Source organism: Nicotiana tomentosiformis, chromosome 1 (genome assembly GCF_000390325.3).
Source record: "Nicotiana tomentosiformis chromosome 1, ASM39032v3, whole genome shotgun sequence".
Lineage (NCBI taxonomy): Eukaryota > Viridiplantae > Streptophyta > Magnoliopsida > Solanales > Solanaceae > Nicotiana > Nicotiana tomentosiformis.
In genome coordinates, this window is record NC_090812.1 from 127,584,478 (window position 1) to 127,606,933 (window position 22,456).

The 22,456-nt window shown below is 37.8% G+C and overlaps 1 protein-coding gene across 19 annotated transcripts; it reads left to right on the forward strand.

Annotated features, from left to right (window-relative positions):
* The first annotated feature begins 1,054 nt into the window (after positions 1–1,054).
* On the forward strand, positions 1,055–21,554 carry LOC104103543 (uncharacterized). 19 transcript variants are annotated; one of them, XM_070191275.1, is made up of 19 exons: positions 1,055–1,161; positions 1,254–1,341; positions 1,658–1,717; positions 3,121–3,230; positions 4,561–4,621; positions 8,477–8,625; positions 10,758–10,831; positions 10,903–11,032; positions 11,156–11,244; positions 11,345–11,498; positions 11,612–11,805; positions 12,395–12,606; positions 12,691–12,789; positions 13,777–13,892; positions 15,202–15,303; positions 16,007–16,116; positions 16,251–16,338; positions 19,613–19,809; positions 21,196–21,554. In XM_070191275.1, exons 6-19 carry the CDS (start codon positions 8,506–8,508, stop codon positions 21,410–21,412), a joined length of 1,902 nt encoding a protein of 633 aa, XP_070047376.1. In that variant the 5' UTR covers positions 1,055–1,161; positions 1,254–1,341; positions 1,658–1,717; positions 3,121–3,230; positions 4,561–4,621; positions 8,477–8,505; the 3' UTR covers positions 21,413–21,554. The 19 variants fall into 19 exon arrangements, with proteins under 19 accessions (XP_070047376.1, XP_070047401.1, XP_070047396.1 ...); XM_070191300.1 differs by having other exon boundaries at positions 8,480–8,625; XM_070191295.1 differs by having other exon boundaries at positions 4,572–4,621.
* The last annotated feature ends 902 nt before the right edge of the window (positions 21,555–22,456 follow it).

Here is a 22,456-nt window from a genome sequence, read left to right on the forward strand (position 1 = left end):
GATTGAGTTGATTTCTAAACTTCCACCTCCAACTTCGATGAAGGGTGTGCGGAGTTTCTTAGGCCACGTAGAGTTTTACCGGCGTTTCATCAAAGACTTCTCTAAGGTGGTAAACCCGGTGTGCAACCTTCTTGAGAAATATGCTAAGTTTAACTTCAATGATAATTGCATGAGAGCCTTCGAATTATTAAAGTTCAATTTGACAACTACTTTCATCATCACCGCTCAAAATTGGAGTGTCCCTTTTGAACTCATATGTGATGCAAGTGACGTAGCGGTTGGGGCTGTTTTGGGGCAACGCATCAACAAGAATTTTCATCCGGTCTACTATGCAAGTAAGACCATGAATGGTGCCCAAGTCAACTATACCGTTACGGAGAAAGAGCTCCTTTCCATTGTGTTTGCAATTGAGAAGTTCCGCTCGTTCTTGATGGGTGAAAAAGTTATTGTCCACACGGATCATGCGGCACCTCATTATCTTATGAGCAAGAAAGATTCCAAAGCTCAGTTGATGAGGTGGATTCTTTTTTTGCAAGAGTTTGATATTGACATCCAAGATAGAAAAGGAAGTGAAAATCAAGTGGCAGACCATTTGTCTCATTTGGAGGAGGAGGGGAGGACGCATGATGGCCTTGAAATCAATGACTCCTTCTCTGATGAGAAAATCTTGGCTATTTCAATGAAAGAGGTGTCATGGTTCACGGATCTCGCAAATTTTTTTGTGTGTGGAATCATCCCGGATGAGTTCTCTTCAAACCAAAGGAAGAAGCTTATACGGGATTATGGCTGTCTAACTGGATAGGACGGGACGAGACCAAATAAACGGGACGGGATGGAATGACATTTAGCCGGGACGGGCCTAAATATGACGAAACGGTAGGCCCATCCCATCCCGCTAACAAACGGGATGGGACGGGATGGGACGAGACGGTTTTGCGGGCCTTAAGTGGGCCGTTTTAAAAAAAACAAATTAATTATTTAAGCATTAAGTTTGGCAACGGCTAGTTTTTTGACAATGACTAAATTTTTAAAGTTTGCAACACCTAGTTTTTTGACTTTATGTTTTGTAAGCGAAACTTTGGGAATTCATTTGTAACATTTCCCTTGGACGAACTAAACAGCTCTCTCGAGTTTTTCTCTCCGTCATCAAAGATCTTCAAGGTAAGCTTCTTCCAAGAATTAAACATGGTTATTCCCCCCATTGATTTCATGATTTTAACATCAATTCATCTGCGGATTATTGCAAATCGAAGAGGTTAATCCAAGAGAACTAAGTGAAGAGAGTTCTAGGGTTCGGCAGCCAAGATAAGGCTTCTCTTCCACCTTCATGTACGAGCTCATGTGAGTGTTTTAGTATGTTTTAAGATAAGAACTCACGGGATGATGATCGGAAGCTGTGAGTCCAAGATTTGTTATTTGTTTGAGATGAGTAAGGGGTTGTTTTATGTGTTATGAAGAACGGGAGGTATTATTTAGCTTTGTATGGAGTTTGTTTGTTGTGTGAGCTAGGAGAGGGTTGGGTGTGGAGAACGCCAATGAGTTCTAAGTCTCGAGAACTCGTCGCTCTCCGAGTGTTTGACGAATTGTTTGTATAATTAAAGCATGATGTTGGGTTGTTATTGTTGATTCCAGTCCTCGTCTTTAACGTTCTATGTAGGTTGAAGCTTATAACAGATGGATCGATTCTTTGTAGTTGAGCTAAAGGTTGAGAATCAAGGTATGTAAGGCTAAACATCTCAATTTTGGAATATCTATCGGTTTCCTAGATATAGAGTTCCATATGTTTGATGTGATCTCCCTAAGGATATAGATTTATTCATATGTGAATTGATAGTCATTCGTACATGTTACACCTTAGAATTTCAAGAAATTCTATGTTAGCTCTTTATGCTAGAACTCGAAGTACAAGAGCGTTATAAGATGTCCAGTTCCTACGGGACTGGTGATGGTGTAGTTCCACCCATAAGCTTGAATGAGTTCTTTTATATGCTTCTTGAAGCTATACTACAAATGTTGAAATATTAATTTAGCCTTTAGGCTTGAACAAGATCACTCATATGCCTCTCGAGATTATGTCGCTTACGGATCGAAAGATAGTCATGTCTGAGTGTTTTAAATAAGAAAGGTCTAAACGTATATAAGTATCCTCCCAGTTGTACCAGTTTCTTATGGCCTTCATGGCCTAGCAGTTTCAGAAGCTCTTCTACGAGTTCGCGTACGTTTATATACGTTCTCAAGTGCCTCTAGAGTATATCAGTTTCAAAATGTCTTTTTACGACTTTATGTACTTCTATTGATGTTCTAAAGCTCCAAGTTTCAATAAGTTCTGTGAGTTTTCTGTAATATTTCGTATGTCTAGATATCAGTTAATTTCACGTTCCTCTACAAAGGATTTTCATAATATTTCCCTAAATAGGGGATTTACTTATGTTAAGTAAGTAAATCCCCTATTTTTACAGATACTTCAAGCTAGTGAGCCTTTGATATTTTGGCTATTGAGCCACACATACGATTTTAATAGGTCAGTGAGCCACATATATGTATAGTTTTATAGAAAGGGGGCAGTGAGCCATATATACATACTATTTTCACATAGGCTAGCGAGCCATGTGCATACTATTTTCACAGCTTTACAGAAAGAGCCATAGTGCCATAGTTTATAAATGTTTTGGGAGCACTCTTAGAAACTGAGAAGGTTTGAGCAAGTAAGTCCCATTCTTGAAGCTACACATTGCAGGTGTAGGACTATGATCGCCACAAAGGTCGGGTGATTAGTTAGTCTCCCTTGATTGGGACCAGAAATTCTCCCTTGTTTGGGATTGATCAAATACTACATCATACGTACATATACGTCGAACCACGCGACAATCGTGGTGAGACGGTCTAGAGGATCGAATGCCATGATGTATACATGGTGACTATATATGTCAGTAACTAGGATCTCCCACAGAAAGATATACATATGTTCAAAAGAGTTTTTGTTACAAATATTTACTGCATATTTCCGTACAGTTTCATTTTATCCTATTTCAGACTGATGCTATTTAAGAACTGTTTCATGCTATGTATCACACTGCTTTTCAAAGCTATGACTTATATTTAAGTTAAAATGCCTCTCAGATAGATTCCTCTGATTAGAGTGAGAAGATGTTCCTCAATAATTGTTCATCAATTCTTGCTCAAATTTTGGAAGATTAAGAAGGGAAACTCACTAGGTCTTCATCCTAGAGGTAAGATTTTACATCCTAATCCTCAATTTCGAATTTTGTCTAGAAATGGGTAATTAGCAAGATGATTTTTGGGCATGAGAGTTGTTTATTTTACATGCATGCGTTATCAAAGGATGTAGGAAGATTGTTGAGCTAAAAATGGTAAAGATTAGGTTGTGGGATGATGGAATCCTCCATAAAAGGACCTTGAAACCTTAATACACACCTAGTGTTTGATAAATTGCTCAAATGAGCTAGAACCATGGACATCTTCTTAATTTTTGTTCAATTTGTTATATTTTTAAAATAGATTAAAGTTGCTAAGAATTCCGGAATATTTTAGAGTTTAAGTAAGCTCCATTGAGGTATGTTGGCTAAACTCTTCTTTAGAGTTGGGATCCCCATTATCCCTGTAAGTTCCAAGATGTTGATTTCAAATCGAGTATTCCGATAAGTTTTGTGATAGAGATATATGTTCAATTCGTGTTTCAAATGCTCTTATCATATTGTATTATAAATTGAAGATGTGTTCCAAACTATGGATTGTGTATCTACGTGTTATGGTTTTCAAGTCGTGATTTATGTGAAAAATTATTATGCCAAATTGTGTAGAGATTGTGATTGGGGGTTATATCTCCACCCGCATCTATTGGGGTGAGGCGACAGGGCCGCATTGTGTATGATTTTGATAATGTCGTTACACCTCCACCCGCATATATTGGGGTGAGGCGGCAGGGCCGCTTTGTGTATGATTTTGGTGTTGTTGTTACACCTCCACCCGCATGTATTGGGGTGAGGCGACAGGGCCGCTTTGTGTATGATTTAGTATTATTGTTGCACCACCACCCACATCTATATAGTGGGGTGAGGCGGTATAGCCGCTTTGTGTAAGTATTGGTATCGTTGCTGCATTTCCACCCGCATATATTGGGGTGAGGCGGCATAGCCGCTTTGTGTAGGTTTTTGGTATTGTTGTCATACCTCCACCTGCATACATTGGGGTGAGGCGGCAGGGCCGCTTGGGTAGAGTTTTGGTATTGTGCTTACACCTGCATCTGCATACGTTGGGGTGAGGCGACGGAACCGCTTTGTGTGAAGTAGGTTACAGGGGATCTCTTTTTAAATTCTATAAATGTTAATGGTAACTCTTGCCTTATCAAAAAAAATGGTAACTCTTGATAAGTTTGCTTTGGTTTAGCGGCTATCTGTGCTATTCTATTGTCACCCTGGTTCATTATATTCATATTGTATTTCCAAATTCTTAAATTGGTGTTTGGTTTTCATACTAGTACTATTCGACGGTACTAACGTCCCTTTTTGTCGGGGGCGTTGCATCTTTAATGGATGCAAGTGGTTTTGCAGTAAGAGACATTGATCAGTGATAGCGGTGCACCCTCTTCCCAGCTGACTTGGTGAGCCCCACTTCATTTCGGGGTCATATATCTTTTGTTGTTTGTGTATTTTGTTTGAGGTATAGTCGGGGCCTCGTTGCCGGCATTATCATAGTACTCTTCTTTATCTATAGAGGCTTCGTAGACATAGTGTGGTTTGTGTATTGGTGTTGGGGAAGTCAAACTATGTCATGTTGTGGTTGTATTACTTATTCCATTTGAGACTTTAAAAATGATGAAAACTATTGGTAATGAATTGGAATTGTAGACATGATCACGTTTTTGTCTAATTAATGGAAATATGTTTTATCTCCATTCGTGGATGAGTTTGGGTAGAAGGAAATCTAACAGGCTTGCTCGGTCGGGGTCCCTCGGTTGAGCGTCGGTCGCGCTCCTCGGTTTTGGGGCGTGACATAGTGTCACGACCCAAAATCCAACTAGTAGTGATGGCACCTAACCCAACTCATTACAATTAACAACAATCCGATTCAATGAGATTTACTAAGAAATGTAATGATAATATAACTGAACTTCTATACAAACAATTCCCAAGGACTGGTATGTACAAATCATGAGCTTCTAAGATTTAGAGTTTATAAAGCTGGTATGAAATAAATATATCATGTATTTGAAATATATATGAACAGATTAATAATTCTAAATTAATAATTCTAAAGCTACCAAGAACAAGAGGCAGCTATGATCGGAACACAGGTACATCTTCAATGCCAGCTCCCGCCATGCACATCAACATCAACATCCAAAAAATCTGCACGCAAGGTGCATAAGTGTAGTATGAGTATAATCGACCTCATGTACTCAATAAGTAACAAGCCTAACCTTAGGTTGAAAGTAGTGACGAGCTGGGACAAATGTCCGAGACCAACACCAACAGCCAGTAACAACTCATAACAATATAACTAAAGCAGTACAAGTAATAACTCAAAAATATAATGCTCAGCTCGTTCACAGTTCCGAAAAATAGGCATGCTTTTTAAGTATAACAGTAAAACCCAAATCTTTTACCGAAATTACCAAAATATGAGTAATTTTGAAAAACTATGATTTTTCCTAAAAACTTTCAACATGTAAGATGTTTCATTATCAAATAGCATGAGGAAAGTACATCTCTATGCCAACATGTCAATGTGTATGTGAAGTCATGAATGACGCAATACCGTACAGCATGAGGAAAATGCATCTCTATGCCTGCATGTCAAGTGTGCATGTCGAATGCAATGCAACTCAGTGATAAAACCATATGTATACTCTCAGAGTATCAATTCACTCATTCCTCACAGTCACTCATTTCTCACAGTCACTCAGTCCTCACAATCACTCAGTCATCCCAATCACTCGGTACTCTCTCTCGACACTCGCACTCAGTAGGTACATGCGCTCAATGTGGGTATGTAGACTCCGAAGTGGCAGATCCAGCCCAAGCACTATAATAAGCCAATCATGGCATGAATCAATAAAGCCTGGTGCGTCATGCAACCCGATCCCATAAAAATCACTCACAAACAGGACCTCGTCCTTATTCAGTCATCAATCTCTCCAGTCTATCGGGCTCAAAATGTCATGAAAATCAACCCAAAAATGATGATATGATGTATCAATAAATAGCAACATAGACTGAGATATGATATGCAAATGAATGAGTATGGCTGAGTATGTAGCTGCAATTTAAGCAAATAACTCCATAGCAGATATGACCTCAGTGGGTCCCAACAGAGTAAGCATATAGTCTAAACATGATTTCTAACATGGATCACAACTCAATTACTCTAACATGTAGAAATATCATGGATAAAGACAAGATTAGGTAACTACACAGTACCACAAAAACAACCGAGTCATAATTCACACGGTGCACGCCCACACGCCCGTAACCTAGCATGTGCGTCACCTCAACACCAAACACATAACACGCATATTCAGGGATTAGGTTCCATCACGACTAGTTGGATTTTGGGTCGTGACACGATCGCAACACAATCAGTGCTAACGCGAAGGAGAAACCAGCCTCAGCCCAGCTCAGCCCAAATCACTACGCGAACGCGTGCACACTTGCGCGAACGCGATATTCACTTTGCAGCAACATACGCGAATGCGATGAACAACTTCTCCCTAGCCATCAAACAAATCTACCCGATCGCGATTAACTCTGCGCGATCGCAGACAAGGAAACCAGATGCTCAGCAGAACCAACAACGCAAAAATGAAGGAAAATGATTCGAATTCGATCCAAAACACGCCTGAGCCCCTCGGGACCACGTCCGAACATCCCAACAAGTCCCATATCATAATACGGACTTACTCGAGGCCTCAAATCACGCATAACAACATCAAAATAACGAATCACACCTCGAATCGAACTTAATGAACTTTGAATTTTTTCAACTTCCAAAATTCGTGCCGAAACATATCAAATCTACTCGGAATGAACTCACATTTTGCACACAAGTCCCAAATGACGTAACGAAGCTACTCCAATTCCTGGAACTACAATCCAGATCCGATATCCTCAAAGTCAACTCTCGGTCAAACTTATGAACTTTCCAAACCTTCAAATTTTCAACTTTCGCCAATTAGTGCCGAAACCTTTTAGAAACATTCAAATGCAAATCCGGGCATACGCTCGAGTCCAAAATCACCATCCGGACCTACGGAGCCGTCAAAACTCAAATCCAAGGTCAAATACTAAAAAGTCGAACTTGGTTAACTCTTCCAACTTAAAGCTTCAATCATGAAATTCATTCTTTCAAATCGATTCCGAATGACCTGAAAACCAAAATCGACGATTCACACAAGTCATAATACATCATATAGAGTTATTCATGCCCTCAAACTACCGAGCAAAGTGCAAATGCTCAAAACGACCAGTCGGGTCGTTATAGATAGTTAAAAATTAAAGCTCCAAAAGAGTTGACTTTTTTACTATTTATTTAAGGTAAAATTTAAATGATTCAAAGTCCTAATTTTTAGGTATATAATTCAAATTAGGAAAGATTTAATAACCAAATTTCAATAGATTTCCAAGTCCTAATTATTAGGAAAATAATTAAATGATTACTTTGTCTGGTGTAAAATTTATTTTTAAAGGGTAAAAAATACGAACAATATTTTGCTAAGAGGTTTCGTGCTTTTAATATAGTATACGGTCAAATCTCTCTATAATAACATCTGTATATAACAACACTTCTCTATAAAAGCCAAGCTTTTTCGGAACCAATTTTTATGTTATGTTATAATATATATTCTCTATAACATCAATTCGCTATAACATCCAAAAATATTCGGAACAAATAATCCTGTTGTAGAGAGGTTTGACTGTAGATAGATATAGATATAGATATAAATATAGATAATATAGATATAGATTCGTGATCGCTACTAAAAATAACATATAGCGGGGCAGTTTACCTGAAATCATCGCCCCATACCCGTCCCGCTGCCGTCAGCCCGAACAGTTGCGAGAGAAATTGAAATCGTTCAAATCCCCCAAAATTCCCCTCTCCCCCTTTTTATTTTACCACTTCACTTCTCTTCCCCAAAACTCACCCCTACCCCACCGGAAACATCACTTCTACGTGGCTCAGCCTCTCTCCGAAAGCCGCAGATTTCCCTCCTATTGGATTTAGGACAATCACTAATGATTCGGAACTTGTACGATTCTTAGGTTTTGATTAAATCTTAGGTAAATCGCTATTGTTTCACTGCCCTAAATCCAATGAATTCCAATAAAAGGTTTATAAAATATGTATATTACGATATATTAACATCACTTATGTGATTTTACTGATTATAATATTTGTTGACCATTTTTTGGTATCTGATTTCTGTGTTTTTCTTTTTGATGTGTGATATCTGAAGAAGCTATTTGTTAGTTAAAGTTAAAGAAGATGGCGAAGGTTGCTGCTGCGGGTCCAGTACATCCATCAAATGCACTTAAGTTTGGTGGGGGTGGTGGTTCTAAGGTCACTACCACCACATTGAAACGAAAAACTCCATCTGAGTTACGCGTGAGTACCTCTTTTCCCGATTTATTTTTAATCAGCTTTTTAAATATGAAAGTAGAATTCTTTATGGCTATATATGTAATTTAAATGAGATGAACATAAGAATGGGAGATTATGTGATTACTTTGTGGGTGAAGAGAGCATTTGTTAGTTAGGCCTTGTATGTAAAAACTCACTCACTTGTCCATCAATTGGGCCTTGTATGAGATGATTATCTTTATGTATTTAGAAATAATTTAACTTTAAACTTTTCATTTTACCTTTAATGAGATAGTTAGCCACACAAATATTTATGCCTTGTTTTAGTTCACAAGTTTCAAAAGTATGTCTTTAAACTTTGTGCCTAGTCAAACTTAGTAACCTCTTTACCTGTATTAAAACCAAGATTTTAACTTATATTCACTTACAATATAAAAAGTTTTTTACATTATAGTGTAAACAATTTTTTACATTGTACTTTAACCTACCTATTATAGCAAGTTATTTACTTTATTTTCAAGCTACCAGACTAGACTTATTGTGGATAGTCACATGTTGTAGTCATCATAACCTAATTATGTAAAACAGTTTTACATTATCCATGTAAGTGCACAAAAGTTAAACTCTAAAAATTATTTCATTCCTCCATTGCACTATCCATATCAGTGCATAGGACGCACAAGTTTCTTTTTGCTTTTATTTTGAAAGAAACTCTTACAATATAATTGAAATTAAACGTATTGGTTAATTTACAATTAAAATTTGACAAAAAACTATCTTTTTTTTTTTAATTTTGTAAGTAGAACAAATCTCTCACTGTGGGCATCCATGAACATCTTTCTCTACAACCACCAAACACCACACCCTTGTAGCTGTGAGCACTGACAATACCTGAGGCCTGATGCACCACAATTGAAGGATATTTGGAGAAGTAGTTGAATGAATGTTACTTCTCCAATCTGTACTTGCTTTCAAAAGCAATCCTGCAAACATCCATATCTCTGTTTAGATCATATAGTTTGTGAGAAGTTGCTGGAAGGAGATGGGTTCATCTCCAGCCATTACAATGGAGAATAAGGCTGCCTGCATTTGACTTATTGGTGCAGCTATAACAGGGATTGTGCATGTCATCTGAGATTGTTTATGTGTGTCCAGGGAGGGATAAAGGAATAGAGGGGTGGTAAGAGAAAATGGTTCGGCAGCATAATTTGATGGGGAATATCTTCTGGTTTGTGTACATGTGTTAGCTGAGGGAGGATGAAGAAGTTAGAGTTGAGTATTGTTTCCAGAATTGTTTTCAGAAAGTCAATCAAAGAGTGTAAACATATAGGTTTAGCTAGCAAATCAAAGAAAAGGAAAATATAAATGGTCGCTTAAATGATTGAACATTACTTTAATTTGGTGTGCATTCAAACTATTGATAAATGGTTACCTTTTCCTTCCAATTTTAAGCCTGAACTGGAGTGCAATGAAAGTTGAGTAATGGCTTTGGGGTGGTGGTATTCTTACATCAAGTAGGTTCTACTTTCAAAGCATGACTAACTTTCTCTTCTCGTGGTATGATCAATTGAGATGCTCACTGAATAATCGTGTAGTGCTAGATGCAAAAGAATGTGTCTTAGCTCATGCCATGTTATCATTTCCCGTCTGATATTGTGCACATACATGCAATATTTATGTTAGTCATGTGAAGCTGGTGTGATTTTACATGTATTGCCTTTTTTAAAGTTCTTTTATTTGTTAATACAAATGGTATATATGGAGGTACGTATTGGCTTTCAACATACGTGAATGACTATTATAGTAAAAGCTCGCTGGGGGCATGCTTAGCTCTGAAGCGTGCAGCATAGGTCCTTGGTGGCTTTGCTTATACGGCACATTGGTGCGGGCACGAGGACGTTAAGGCGTGTGCCTCATCGCCCATAGGCTTTGTCTTGAAGAGTGCACACTAGGCAGTAAATATAATTGCCAAGTGAATTTTATTTGTTAAGGAAGCGATATAAATGAATATGTTGGTGATTAAGAATAATATAAGAAAGTTAGTATAGATAGTTAGTCATGAAATGTGACTTAGAAAATTTAAATTGCATCTTTGTAGATCTAGTAAACCTTGGCGCTTTTCTTCACTTTTGCCTTTGACACACTGAATATGACAGGGAGAGCAATTGAAGAGAAAGGAAACTACGCAACTTGTGGATGAATCCTCAGCCCCAATTGGTGGCTCTATGAGGTAATTTTTGTTTCCATTTCTCTTATAACTTTTTAAGTGCAACTAACAAAGTCCATCCACTTGTTTGAAAGAAATGGTGTTTTCCCGGGCAAGAGATCTGATGTATCGAAGAACCCAAGATATGTTGATACTCGTGTGGATGAGCTATTTCCTGTCAGAAAAAACAGCATCAGGCTAAATTTGATTTCGAGGAAAGAAAATGTTAGTTTACTTATTGTCGCGATACTTTTATTTGGAATCTATGTAATTCAACAAATGCTTCGACCGACTTCTTTTTGTGTTTTCCCTCACTAGTTAAGTATCTTTATTTCTTCTCGCTGGCAGGAAAGTTTTCCAGCAGAGCAAAGTGGTAGTATTACAAAATCTTCTGCGCCTTCAGCATTTCCTGCTGAGAATCAACAGCAATTTAAATGGTAATTATGTAGAATAGTATTAAATATTTGTAGGAATGTATTGTCTGTTGTATCTTCTTTCTGCTCATTTAATGATTTTTTCGTATATTGTCATTAAAAGCCCAGAATATTTTTTTGCTTCAACTGTAACTGGAAAAGATTGTGCAACCAAAACTTGTAGCACAAGTCAAAGGTGCAATGAAAATACCTTCCGCAGCGTCACTGAGCTGTCACTGGGTGGTGTAGATGCACATGGCTTGCCTACTATTGATATGGTACTTACTATTGCCAGCATCTATCCTCTTTAATTGCTCTGTATACATTTTTTTTTTCACCGCTCTTTATACTTTGATAAAGCTAAGGATTAACCTTTTATTTCTATTGATAGGATAAAGCCTTAAGAGGACTGGCTACCCATGAGCATCAAGTTGCTTCTGCTAAAATTGCTGAATCCTCTGAACCAGATGGTGGTTTAAGGTCAAAAATTTTCTCCTCAGAACTCCAAGTCCCATGTAAGATGACCCCGTTGGATCTGACGATGAAAACTAATATACGAGTTGTGTCTGCATCTTCCATCAACTGGTGAGTGATGACTTGATTGATTTAGTTATATAATGAGTCATTTTAATATCGATGCATGTCTACCTTTATTTGTTGGAAAAACTGTCTATATGCATTCCTTAGTTGAACTCATGAAATGTTGAGCTCCTGTTACAACTTATAAGGAATCTGTTTTCTCTTGGTTTTAGCACGGAAGAATTTGTGCGTCTCTGGAAGTTTATTTTACCACCAATAAGGCAAGATGTTTTGAAATACCCACAGTCCTGCACTATTTGGATCTGGAGTTATAGAGCTTGTTTATGATATTGCTCTAAGTGTTTTAGGTTTATAATGCAGTATCTGATGTATACAATTTCTTTCCTGAGAGTTGCAAGTTCTCTTAAGTTATCACATGCTTAAGTAATACTTGATGGCATGTCACATAACTAAACCAAGTGGCATAACCATTTAACAAGTGAGAGATATACATAACATTTTCTCTGACCAAGTGACCATGCCATGAACTGTGTCTCAAAAAAAAAGACAAGTGTTGCCGCATGTCTTATTACTTTGAATTGTGTTCCTCGGTGTTGTGTTTTTAAGGTTAATTGTGTCTCGTATAATCCTGTAGGTTTCATAGGTTGATCAATTGTGGCACCAGCAATGTGGTGGCGAGGTTTACATCCTCGAATTGTTCCACGAGTCAAAAAATGACCTGCTTTTCTGAAATGAATTCTGTTTCCCAAGCAGTTAATCATAGGCCATTGCATTCCTGGATGTATCCGCAGTCTCCTCTACCGCCTTCAGTTATATCAGCTTTAACATTGTCTGCTTCAACGGGAGGTATTTGCTGGATTCTTTTGTATAGTCCTACCTTTTGCTTGCTATCTTTCCTCCTGACTGTAGAATTTTGACATTTAATCCTAGGGCAACTGGACTTTTTAAGCGAAAGGCAGCTAGCATGGCAGGATTCCTTTCGAAGTTTATATTACATGCTTCGGAAGAATGTTTGCAGCATCTTCTACGGTAAGAATCATTTTAATTACCACCTTCATGTGCCACTTATAACTGACATACAGTTTTTATTCTCTTTGCATTTCATGAGACTTCACACTTATAAATAGTGGTGATTTAGGGTGGACATCTGCAACTTAGAAAAGGGAGAAATGCAATACATGAATTTTTATGATATTATTACTTGGTTAGGCAATTGGGTCTTACCAGTAGAGTCTCTGATATTGGTCTACAAGGAGTTTTTAACACATAGACATGTACCTATTTTCAGCCTAGTTATGTTGCTTGTCATGATGGAGAAACTATTTGAAGTGATTACGGCAGGTTCTGTTTTACACGGAAGCCATGGTTCTACTATCTATTTTTCCCTCCTTTTTCATATGTATTTTCCATTGTTATGTGTTAATGATCATTGTTTAACTTTATTGGTTTTTGGTACTTGTGATGTTAGTTAACTCCTAGGTCTAAAGGTCTGGTGTCAGCTTCTTGGATTATACATACTTGCCTTTAAGAGCTCTACTCTGAGACAATTTAAGAACACATACAAAAGTTCGCATTGCCATGTCCATTGAAGAACTATCCAATGGATTATACATACTTGCCTGTTGCTTCTTCTATGATTCTATTTATTTGCCTGACTACCCTTCTTTGCTCCCAAAAGTCCAGAAAGGGTAACACCTGAATTAGATTAGATCTCTTTGGATGAGGTGATATAGAATCTAATTAACATAAAATACAAAACAATCTGATTTTAATTTTCTGTTGTAATAACTCTGTAAAACTAAATAAAGATGCAATTGTTTGTGGATACAGTTTCTTGGCAGCTTAAAAGTCATTCCCTTTGTTCCATTTTATATTGCACTCTTTCCTTATTAGCCTGTTCCAAAATGAATGACTTCCGTCGTATAAAATGAAATAGTGGGAATACCTTTTTCCTGCTTCATTGTAGTGATTTGAATTCTATGTATTCATGTTCTCTCTCTGTTTTTAACTTTGCAGTCTGCACTGCTCAATTTGTGGTCATGTTCACCAGTTCTTATTCTGAGGAAAACTGTGTTTGCAATGCATATATATCTCAGTCAACCCGGGGTTTGAGGTCATCACTCAAAGAACATGTAAGATGATGACTTGATGGTACTTCTTATTTTGCTTATTTCTTCATGGTATTCTTCAAGCATAGTTCTTTTGTTATCCAGCTTGTTTTGGCCTATTTGGTTTCTGCTGTTACCCTCCTGCAAAGTGCTGATACAATGCTTTTAGTTTGTGATTGTAAAAGTTGATCCTGGAGCAGCTCGGGGGTGTTCTAATGAGTCACTAAAGTTTCATATACTTGATTAGGTCTAACCTCTGCAATTTAAGCTCCCCAACAACTAGACTAGTTTTAATGATGTAATGATTTGCAAGTATTAGTTTGGATTTGAATAGCATCTTAAATTGCCAGAGGGATAACATTACACAAGTTATGAAAGTTGGTACGTGCTCCGGTGGAGAAGTTCCATATGTTAGTCCATAAATAGGAGCCGTAAGGTGTTAAAGACAATATAGCCCCAGGACTTTAAGTGAGAAGCGAATGCATGGTGCGTAAATATTGCGTCACGTAACTTCTATCTGTTGAAAATGTGTTAAAAAGATAGGAAATAAGTTTTTTTTTCCTTTTCTAAAAGCATGAAGCTGACATTCTAGCTCAGTATATTACTACAGTATAACAGGTGACAAAAGTTGGTGCCAAGTCTTTAGGAGCAAGATAGAATAACTGATGAGTAGAGTGAATACAAAGATGGACTCTTTGGCTTTCCACAGCCATTTGAGTCAAGCAAATAAAGTTGGGCAAAACTATTTGAAATTGAAGTTGGAAAATAAATTATTGGACATACAAGTCCAGAGCACAACTTCAACTGTTTCTTTTTTGAAACTGGCCAAGCTCAAAGAGAGTGCTTGTGAGTTACAAGATCTAAGACCCCCCATAGAAAAAGAAAAAGAAGAGATTGTGACTGTACAAAAAAGAAAATCTACTCCTGCAGAGAGTTTATGAACTCTAACATGCTGTCTTCATCTTGAGTGTTGCGCCAAAAAGCCAAAAACCACAAAAAATTAATGATTTGAGTTGTCTTTTTAGAAGGTACTTCTTGTACAAAAGTGCGACATTGAACTTCCATATACTTGCATAAAAAAGAAGGATGATTAGGAAACACTATCAGCTATTAACAGTAAAGAAGGATGATTAGGATTTGACTCCTGGTTTCATTGTCTCGTGTATATGCTATTTGGCTTCTTTATGTTGAACAGGTGATGATTTTCTAATACCACTTAAGTGGTGATGCTAAAGTGCTGAATGGACATGCATTTTAACCGTGTGATTATGCATTTTGTTGCATATGTAATTTGTTAAGCTGATTATGTGTTGCAATCTTTTGTGGGTGGTAGGATGTTTCTTTTTCTATGCCGCTTTGCCACTCAAAATTGGAGGAACTTAGTACAGAAGAGCTGCTTGAGCTTTCAGAGATTGAGAAACAAAATCTGGGCCAGGTAAATTTGTCATGTAGTTGAGACTCACGTGGAAAAATAAATCCAGGAGAGAAATTTGCTTACAAATCTTTGTATTAATGATGTCAGATTCTTTGACTGACTTGTCAATGACTAGTCTGATGCTTGATTCCACGGCTTGAACCCGTGACCTATAGGTCACACGGAGACAACTTGACCGTTGCTCCGAGGCTTCCCTTCAATTGTCCAAAGTATTGAGTATTTGTTTCATGTTATGTCTGAGTTTCCTTTGCCTTAATGAACTTAACTTTCTCAATGTGGAAATTTGGAGTAATTATAATGATGTATAAAATTACTTTACTGCTTGCTGAAGAACTGTCATGGTGTATTCAATAGTGGATTATTCAGTTTCCCCTTTTACCATGCAAAACTTTTTTATTGTTGAGGTATGTCGACTACTTCCTTTAACAGCTTAAACTGCCAGTGACGAGACACTTTTATAGTTCACAACATTGTCCCCCCGCCCCACCCAAATATTTTTTGATTTTTTTTCCTTGGGCCACACACATGGAAATATTTCATTTATAGGTGATGGTAGGCTGAACTAAGGACCTTTGCTTGCTTAATATGTTTTAGTGTGTGAATAACCTGGTTTAAAAGCTTAAGTTGTAGAGGGGACATCCTTATTTATTTGTTGGTTTATAATAATTTTTTTTCCAACTGGTGAGTTTAATGTTTTATGCAGACTAGGCGGCGGGGTGCAATGTCTGATGTGGATAATAGGCCCCAATCTCTGCTGGCATTCACTGGAAATAAGAATGTTCATTCTTTATATGATTTTCTACTGAACTATAGGTAAGCTCATAGTTAATAAAATAGTTTAGTTGACTTCATTCCATATCCTCCCTTCCATCATATTATGCCACAGTTTTGATATTCAATTGCATATGATCTTCTCTAAACTATATAGCATTTTGTCAAATTTTCAGATATTTCTTAACTTCTCTAACTGGTGTGGACGTCCCTGTGTTGTATTCACCTATCCCATTTGAGAATGCCGCATTCACTGCCCCTGAGGTTGGTTTAAGACTTATGCATAATCTTGTTTCTTCAATTTGATTGTCCGAATAGTTGGGTTCAAGCCATGACCTTTGGGGTCGTTCTTATGGAGATGAGATAGTACACGACTATAAGACGAGTGTAGTATGAGTAGTAAGCAAATACATGGATTGTAACCGGATATACATTTGCAGTTGTGTGTTTGCTTGATTGTGATGAAGACTTTAACTGAGGGCTCAATATAACACTGTTCTGGGTTTGCCCTTCAATGAACATTTTCTTCCTCCCAATCTTCACCCAAGATTGGAGTCTCTCACCTTATATCCAAAGGATAATTTCGACATTTAGGGGCTTGTGCAGTGGGATAACAATCCCAATTTGGTTAACCGATCAAAAAAGAAAGATAACAATCTCAATATGCACTTTTTTTAAAATTTTAATTTTGTAAATAGTAACTCCCATATTAACAATTTCATATTCCCTAAGATATTAAAATGAACACACGTTATCATTTGTTGTATTGTTGATAAATCTATCTTCTTTATCTTATGCTTATAGATAATGTGTAGCCACTTTATTCAACAGGAATACTGTAAACGAAATTTTTTTTATCATGCCAATGATTGTGCCTGCACTTGCCTCAGTGTGGCTTTATGCTTCATAAGCTGTCTTCCTCTGTTAGGTGTTTAAACATAAGCTATCAGATTCGTGGCACTCCCCTAAAACTAGTAATAATAAATGGGTTTGTGAAATACAAAACAAATATCTTATTTTGAACTTGGAAAAAAATAGAGCACGACATTCTATTCTAGAGTTCAGAATTTGCCCGGGGCCAATGGCAAAGGGACGACGATATCCATTCCCCATTTCATGAACGACCACGGGGATAGGACTGAATGAAGTTGTTCTCCGGGCTGATGGATCATCGGTGCAAACCTTTGACATTTTTTACATTTTCGAACAAACTCCTTAGTGTCTTTTTCCATGCTATCCCAGTAGTATCCTGCTCTAATGATTTTGTGAATCAGTAATTCGGCGCCGGAGTGGTTCCCACAAGTGCCTTCATGGACCTCTCGTAGAATATAATCGGTGTTTCCTGGTCCTAACCATACTGCCAATGGTCCATCGAATGTCCTTCTGTATAATGTTCCATCTTCAGCCAATGTGAATCGAGCAACTTTGGTTCGTAGGGCTCTCGACTCTTTAGGGTCCTATGGGAGCTTTCCGTTCTTCAAGTATTCAATATATTTATTCCTCCAATCCCAGGTTAAGCTTGTAGAGTTTATCTCGGCATGACCTTCCTCGATCACGGATCTCGAGAGTTGAACGACAGTCCCCGAGATGATCTCATCTTCCTCAACCGATGACCCTAAACTTGCAAGTGCATCAGCCTCACTGTTTTGTTCTCGAGGTACATGCTGTAAAGTCCATTCCTTGAAACGGTGCAAGGTTACCTGCAGCTTGTTCAAATACCTTTGCATTCTATCCTCTCGAACTTCGAAGGTTTTGTTTACTTGGTTCACCACCAATAAAGAATCACACTTGGCTTCAATGACTTCTGCTCCCAAGCTTTTAGCTAGCTCGAGACCTGCAATCATGGCCTCGTACTCGACCTCATTGTTAGTCAACCTAGAAGTTTTGATAGATTGCCTAATAGTGCTACCCTTGGGCGGCTTCAAAACGATGCTTAGCCCGGACCCCTTCACATTCGAAGCACCGTCTGTGAAAAGGGTCCATACCCCCGATGATGTACCCAAGTTTAACAAGAGTTCCTTTTCGACTTCGAGTACGAGGGTTGGCGTGAAATCGGCCACGAAGTCCGCTAAAATTTGAGACTTGATGGCCGTCCGAGGTTGATATTCGATATCGTACCCACTGAGTTCGACGGCCTATTTGGCCAATCGGCCCGATAGTTCGGGCTTGTGTAAAATATTACGAAGTGGGTAAGTGGTTAATATGCATATGGGGTGACATTGAAAGTATGGTCATAATTTTCTAGAGGCGCTTATCAGTGTAAGTGCCAATTTCTCTAAATGTGGATATCTAGTTTGTGCTTCTCCTAAGGTTCGACTTACATAATAAACGGGAAATTGCGTACATTGCTCTTCTCGAACTAGGACACCACTTACCGCGATTTCCGATACTGCCAAGTACAAGTAACGTTTCTCATCTGCCTTTGGAGTGTGAAGCAGTGGTGGGCTCGATAGGTATCACTTCAATTCCTCTAATGCTTGTTGGCATTCCGGGGTCCAGGAGAAATCGTTCTTCTTTTTGAGTAGAGAGAAAAATCTGTGGCTTGGATCCGATGACCTCGAAATGAATCGGCCTAAGGCATCTATCCATCCAGTTAGCCTCTGCACGGCTTTTACACTGTCCACGACGGTGATGTCTTCGATGGCCTTGATTTTATCGGGGTTGATCTCGATCCCCCGATTCGATACCATGAAGCCAAGGAACTTGCCCGAACCGACCGGATATGCAGCTAAAGAAAATTTGAGGGCTACACCTGCTGACCTGTAGTATAACAGCAGCACATTTTTCTAATAGTGGAGGCTTAAAGTAAATAAGTTACTGCGCTTCATTAAGTGCCACTCCCGATGTGGGGCTTATTGTATCATATCAATTTCCAGTAAGATACACCCATGATATGTCCAGGATGCCCTATTCTGTTAGTTTCTTTATTTTTCAATTTATGTTGGATACAAGTACCGTGAGAAAAGATGCTTGCTGCAGAACAAAGCATCACTTGTCTAAGTGTTTTGACTGTGAATATAGATATCATATACTATTTTCTTTGGCTAAATAAATGGATGAACTATATCTATGCTTCTTGTACATAAGATATTTAATTGAAGGTGGCATGTCGCAGTCTGCTTGATATTTGAATGTTTGTTAAATTTGATCTGTTCGTTCATAGTTGAGACCTTAAATCTGTTTTAATCTTTGAGGCAGTTGAGTTTAACCAAAGATTTGCTGAATAAAACACGCAAAGACTTGCTCTTACTTTGTGATACATGCACACATCTACCTATGTTTTTTTTATAATAGAGAGGCTAGGCTCGAGGCACGTTCACAAAGCATTATCTGCATCTGCTGTCAGTAATGTTTTTTTATAAAAGATAATTTCTCAATATACTGAGTCTTAAGCTGATTATTACTTATTACGCTACAAAAAATAATCTCTAAATATCTTTAGTCGAGAGCTTGTTATTGCATTATCAATGTGTTCTGTCTTAAGCTGGTTATAGTGTTATCCAGAATGCAAATAGATATCACTATACCTACTTTGCAGGTCAGATGCAAGGAGGTCAGGAGAATTGATCAGGTAGCTTTTCAAGGAATGGAGTCAAATGTGCCTTGTGAGCATAATCAACAACCATCTTCTGGGATGTGCTATAGTGTTGAAATTAAGGGTCGATACCTTGCCCCATGGGTAACCTCTGCCATATGTGATACTTTCAGCTCTAACAGCACAAGTTTTGAGGCTAGGTATACCGTCTACAAAACACTGTTCGCATGGATTATCTAGAATATATTGTTGCATATAGTGTATTAAAACATGTTCTTTTACTGGTTGGAAGGGGATATTCCTTGGGGTGGTAAGATGTCCCAAGAGAGGTGAATGCTATCGGCAGATGATGCCCCTAAAGTAAGTTTGTAAGATGTTCTAAGAGAAGTGAAACGCTATCAGTAGATGATGCCCCTAAATAGGTGGAAGTGTTATGCTAAGTTGATAGACACCAAAAAAACTAAAACCGGCAAGCTCATGGTGGTTAAGTGTTGAGCTATCTCTGGATTCAGATGCCGTGCCTTTGTAAAACATTGCTTTGTAAACAAAATTGTCAGATATACATAAGAGCATCTATGATCTTAATCATCAACGTACAGCTGATTGGACCCCAGGATTAATTTGTTAAATTTTCATAGCTTACTGAAGATGCTTGCTCAAGGCTTTCATGCATGAGTCATGACCATCATCCTTCAGTGTGGCCTTACAACGTGGCATCACTAGTTTAGCTTTTAGTAAATTGTCCTTAGTTTTCCTTGTGCTAAGCAGGATTTATCACATGTTCAGTAATTGGAGTCCCCAAATTGATGATAATGTTGTCATGGGTAGGTCAAAACTATCACCAATCGATAGAACTCGAAAAACAAAACCTACCAAATAGTAGAGGGTAGTTAATATGGTTTTTTTTGCTTGTGCATATCTAAATGGAGATGGTTTGGATCTTTGTTTTTCTTAATTCTGCAAATTGTTCTGAATTAACTAAGTTGAGAGAAGTCTTGCATCAACAAGTTCTTTTTGCTTTTCCTCCTTTACTAGCTGTTCTCCATAGGAGGTTGCTGTTGGATTTGTTTTTTGGAGGGTGGGGGGGTTGAAGATCCCGAAAAGTCCTGCTTTGTATTCCTTATTAAAAAAAGTGCTTCTTTATGTTGCATATTTCCAAGAACTTCCAGACTAATATTTTACTTGGGCCGTGGATTTGGTCTAGTGTCTTCAATATAGTGCAAGTTAGAAGATACTCAGAACTGGAGGGTTATTGAGAATTCACCAACACTCATATTTTGGAACATGAAAAACCTTGAATGCCAACATTTCATACTTGGTATTTTGGTTACAAAAGATCCACCGAAAGAACTTTGAAACTTAAATGTTTCAATGTCAAAATCCTACTGGGAGAAATCCTTCAGTAATATGAAAAAACCTGCTAGTATGAAGATAGGTCTACTGTAGTGTCCAAATACTTGGACCATCCAACTTTTGTATTTGTATTCTGTTCAGAAGTTTTAATTTATCTTACTAATGCTGTTTTATTTTATTTATTTACTTATGTATTCTTTTTTTTTCCTCCGTGGTATTTTTTGGCTTTGCAGTTTTATCACAGAACCTACTTCGGTTGGCTTGAATACTTGTCTCAGTGTTAGCGGGAAATGTTCTGATCCACAAGTTTCAGCAACTGAAGCGTTGGATAACGGTAGCCTCTGTTTTGGTATCCCAAATACCAAATTGTGTGCCCAGATAAATTCTGCCTTTTTAAAGGGCGTGAAGTACTTTGGCAGTTCCTATACTGCTTTTCTTTCACCTGTTTGACATCCTGTGTTGTGACGTATTCTGGGTAAATTATAAGTGGCATCTGTTTTTGCTGCAATACATCTTTCCGTTTGTAAAGTTCAGTAATTGTTTGTGAGAACTTTATTTTGTCAAATTAATAGGAGGCATGGTTCATCCCTTATTTTTATTTTAAACTAATCTTGCTTTATAGCTGCCTTGAAAGCTAATACAGCGCATAATTTGCAAAAGGCTGATGATTAATGCAACTACAAACTTTATGTATGCAGTTGCCATTAAAAGTTCATAGTTGTCCGTGTTGATTATGGTGATTGGGTATTGCTGAACTGCAGTGCATTGCAGTTGATGGCATTTACTATGCCGTTGTCTCTTGCAAACTTTGCTTAGCCCCCCCCCCCCCCGAATTTTGCTTAGTTCCTCCATCCCTTTCCCTTTTTCATTTCACTGACCCCCAACCCTGAGAGATCCAACAATCATTAGGACTGAATAGCCCTTCCATTTCCTTTGTTTTTGCTCACCTAGTAGATTGAGGGGTGGACAAGTGTACAAAGAAAGGATGTAGTATCTTTTATTTGAATAAGTTCCTGAATCATGTGTCCGTATTGTACATTTTCCTCATTCTATTTTATGAGTTTGCGAGTTATAAGCTTGTAATGCCTGGTTCGAACCAATCTTTAGTTGTTCCATGCGCAATGAAAGTAAGATTTTTCTTATTGTCATGTAACTAATTGTAGCTGCTGCACTATATTTTTCTAAAAATCTAGTTTAATGTGATTTTGGTTTGAAGCCATTCACTGGAAGTGTTTTCCTTCCTTTATTGCTCTTAATTATGCGGAAATTTAAAACATGAATATTCTCATGTAATTATCAACTGAGTATCAATTAACGAAAGAAATTTAGAAGTCTGCATTCGTGATTTTTCTTTTCTGGCATTCGTGAACTTGAATGTTCAGAAATTGTGAAGCATTCTTTCGGATTAACGCTGCAACTTGTACATATACGTTAATGATTTTGGGTTTGCCAGTCTCTATCCTAGACTATATCTAAGTTGTTGTGTCTGAGCCG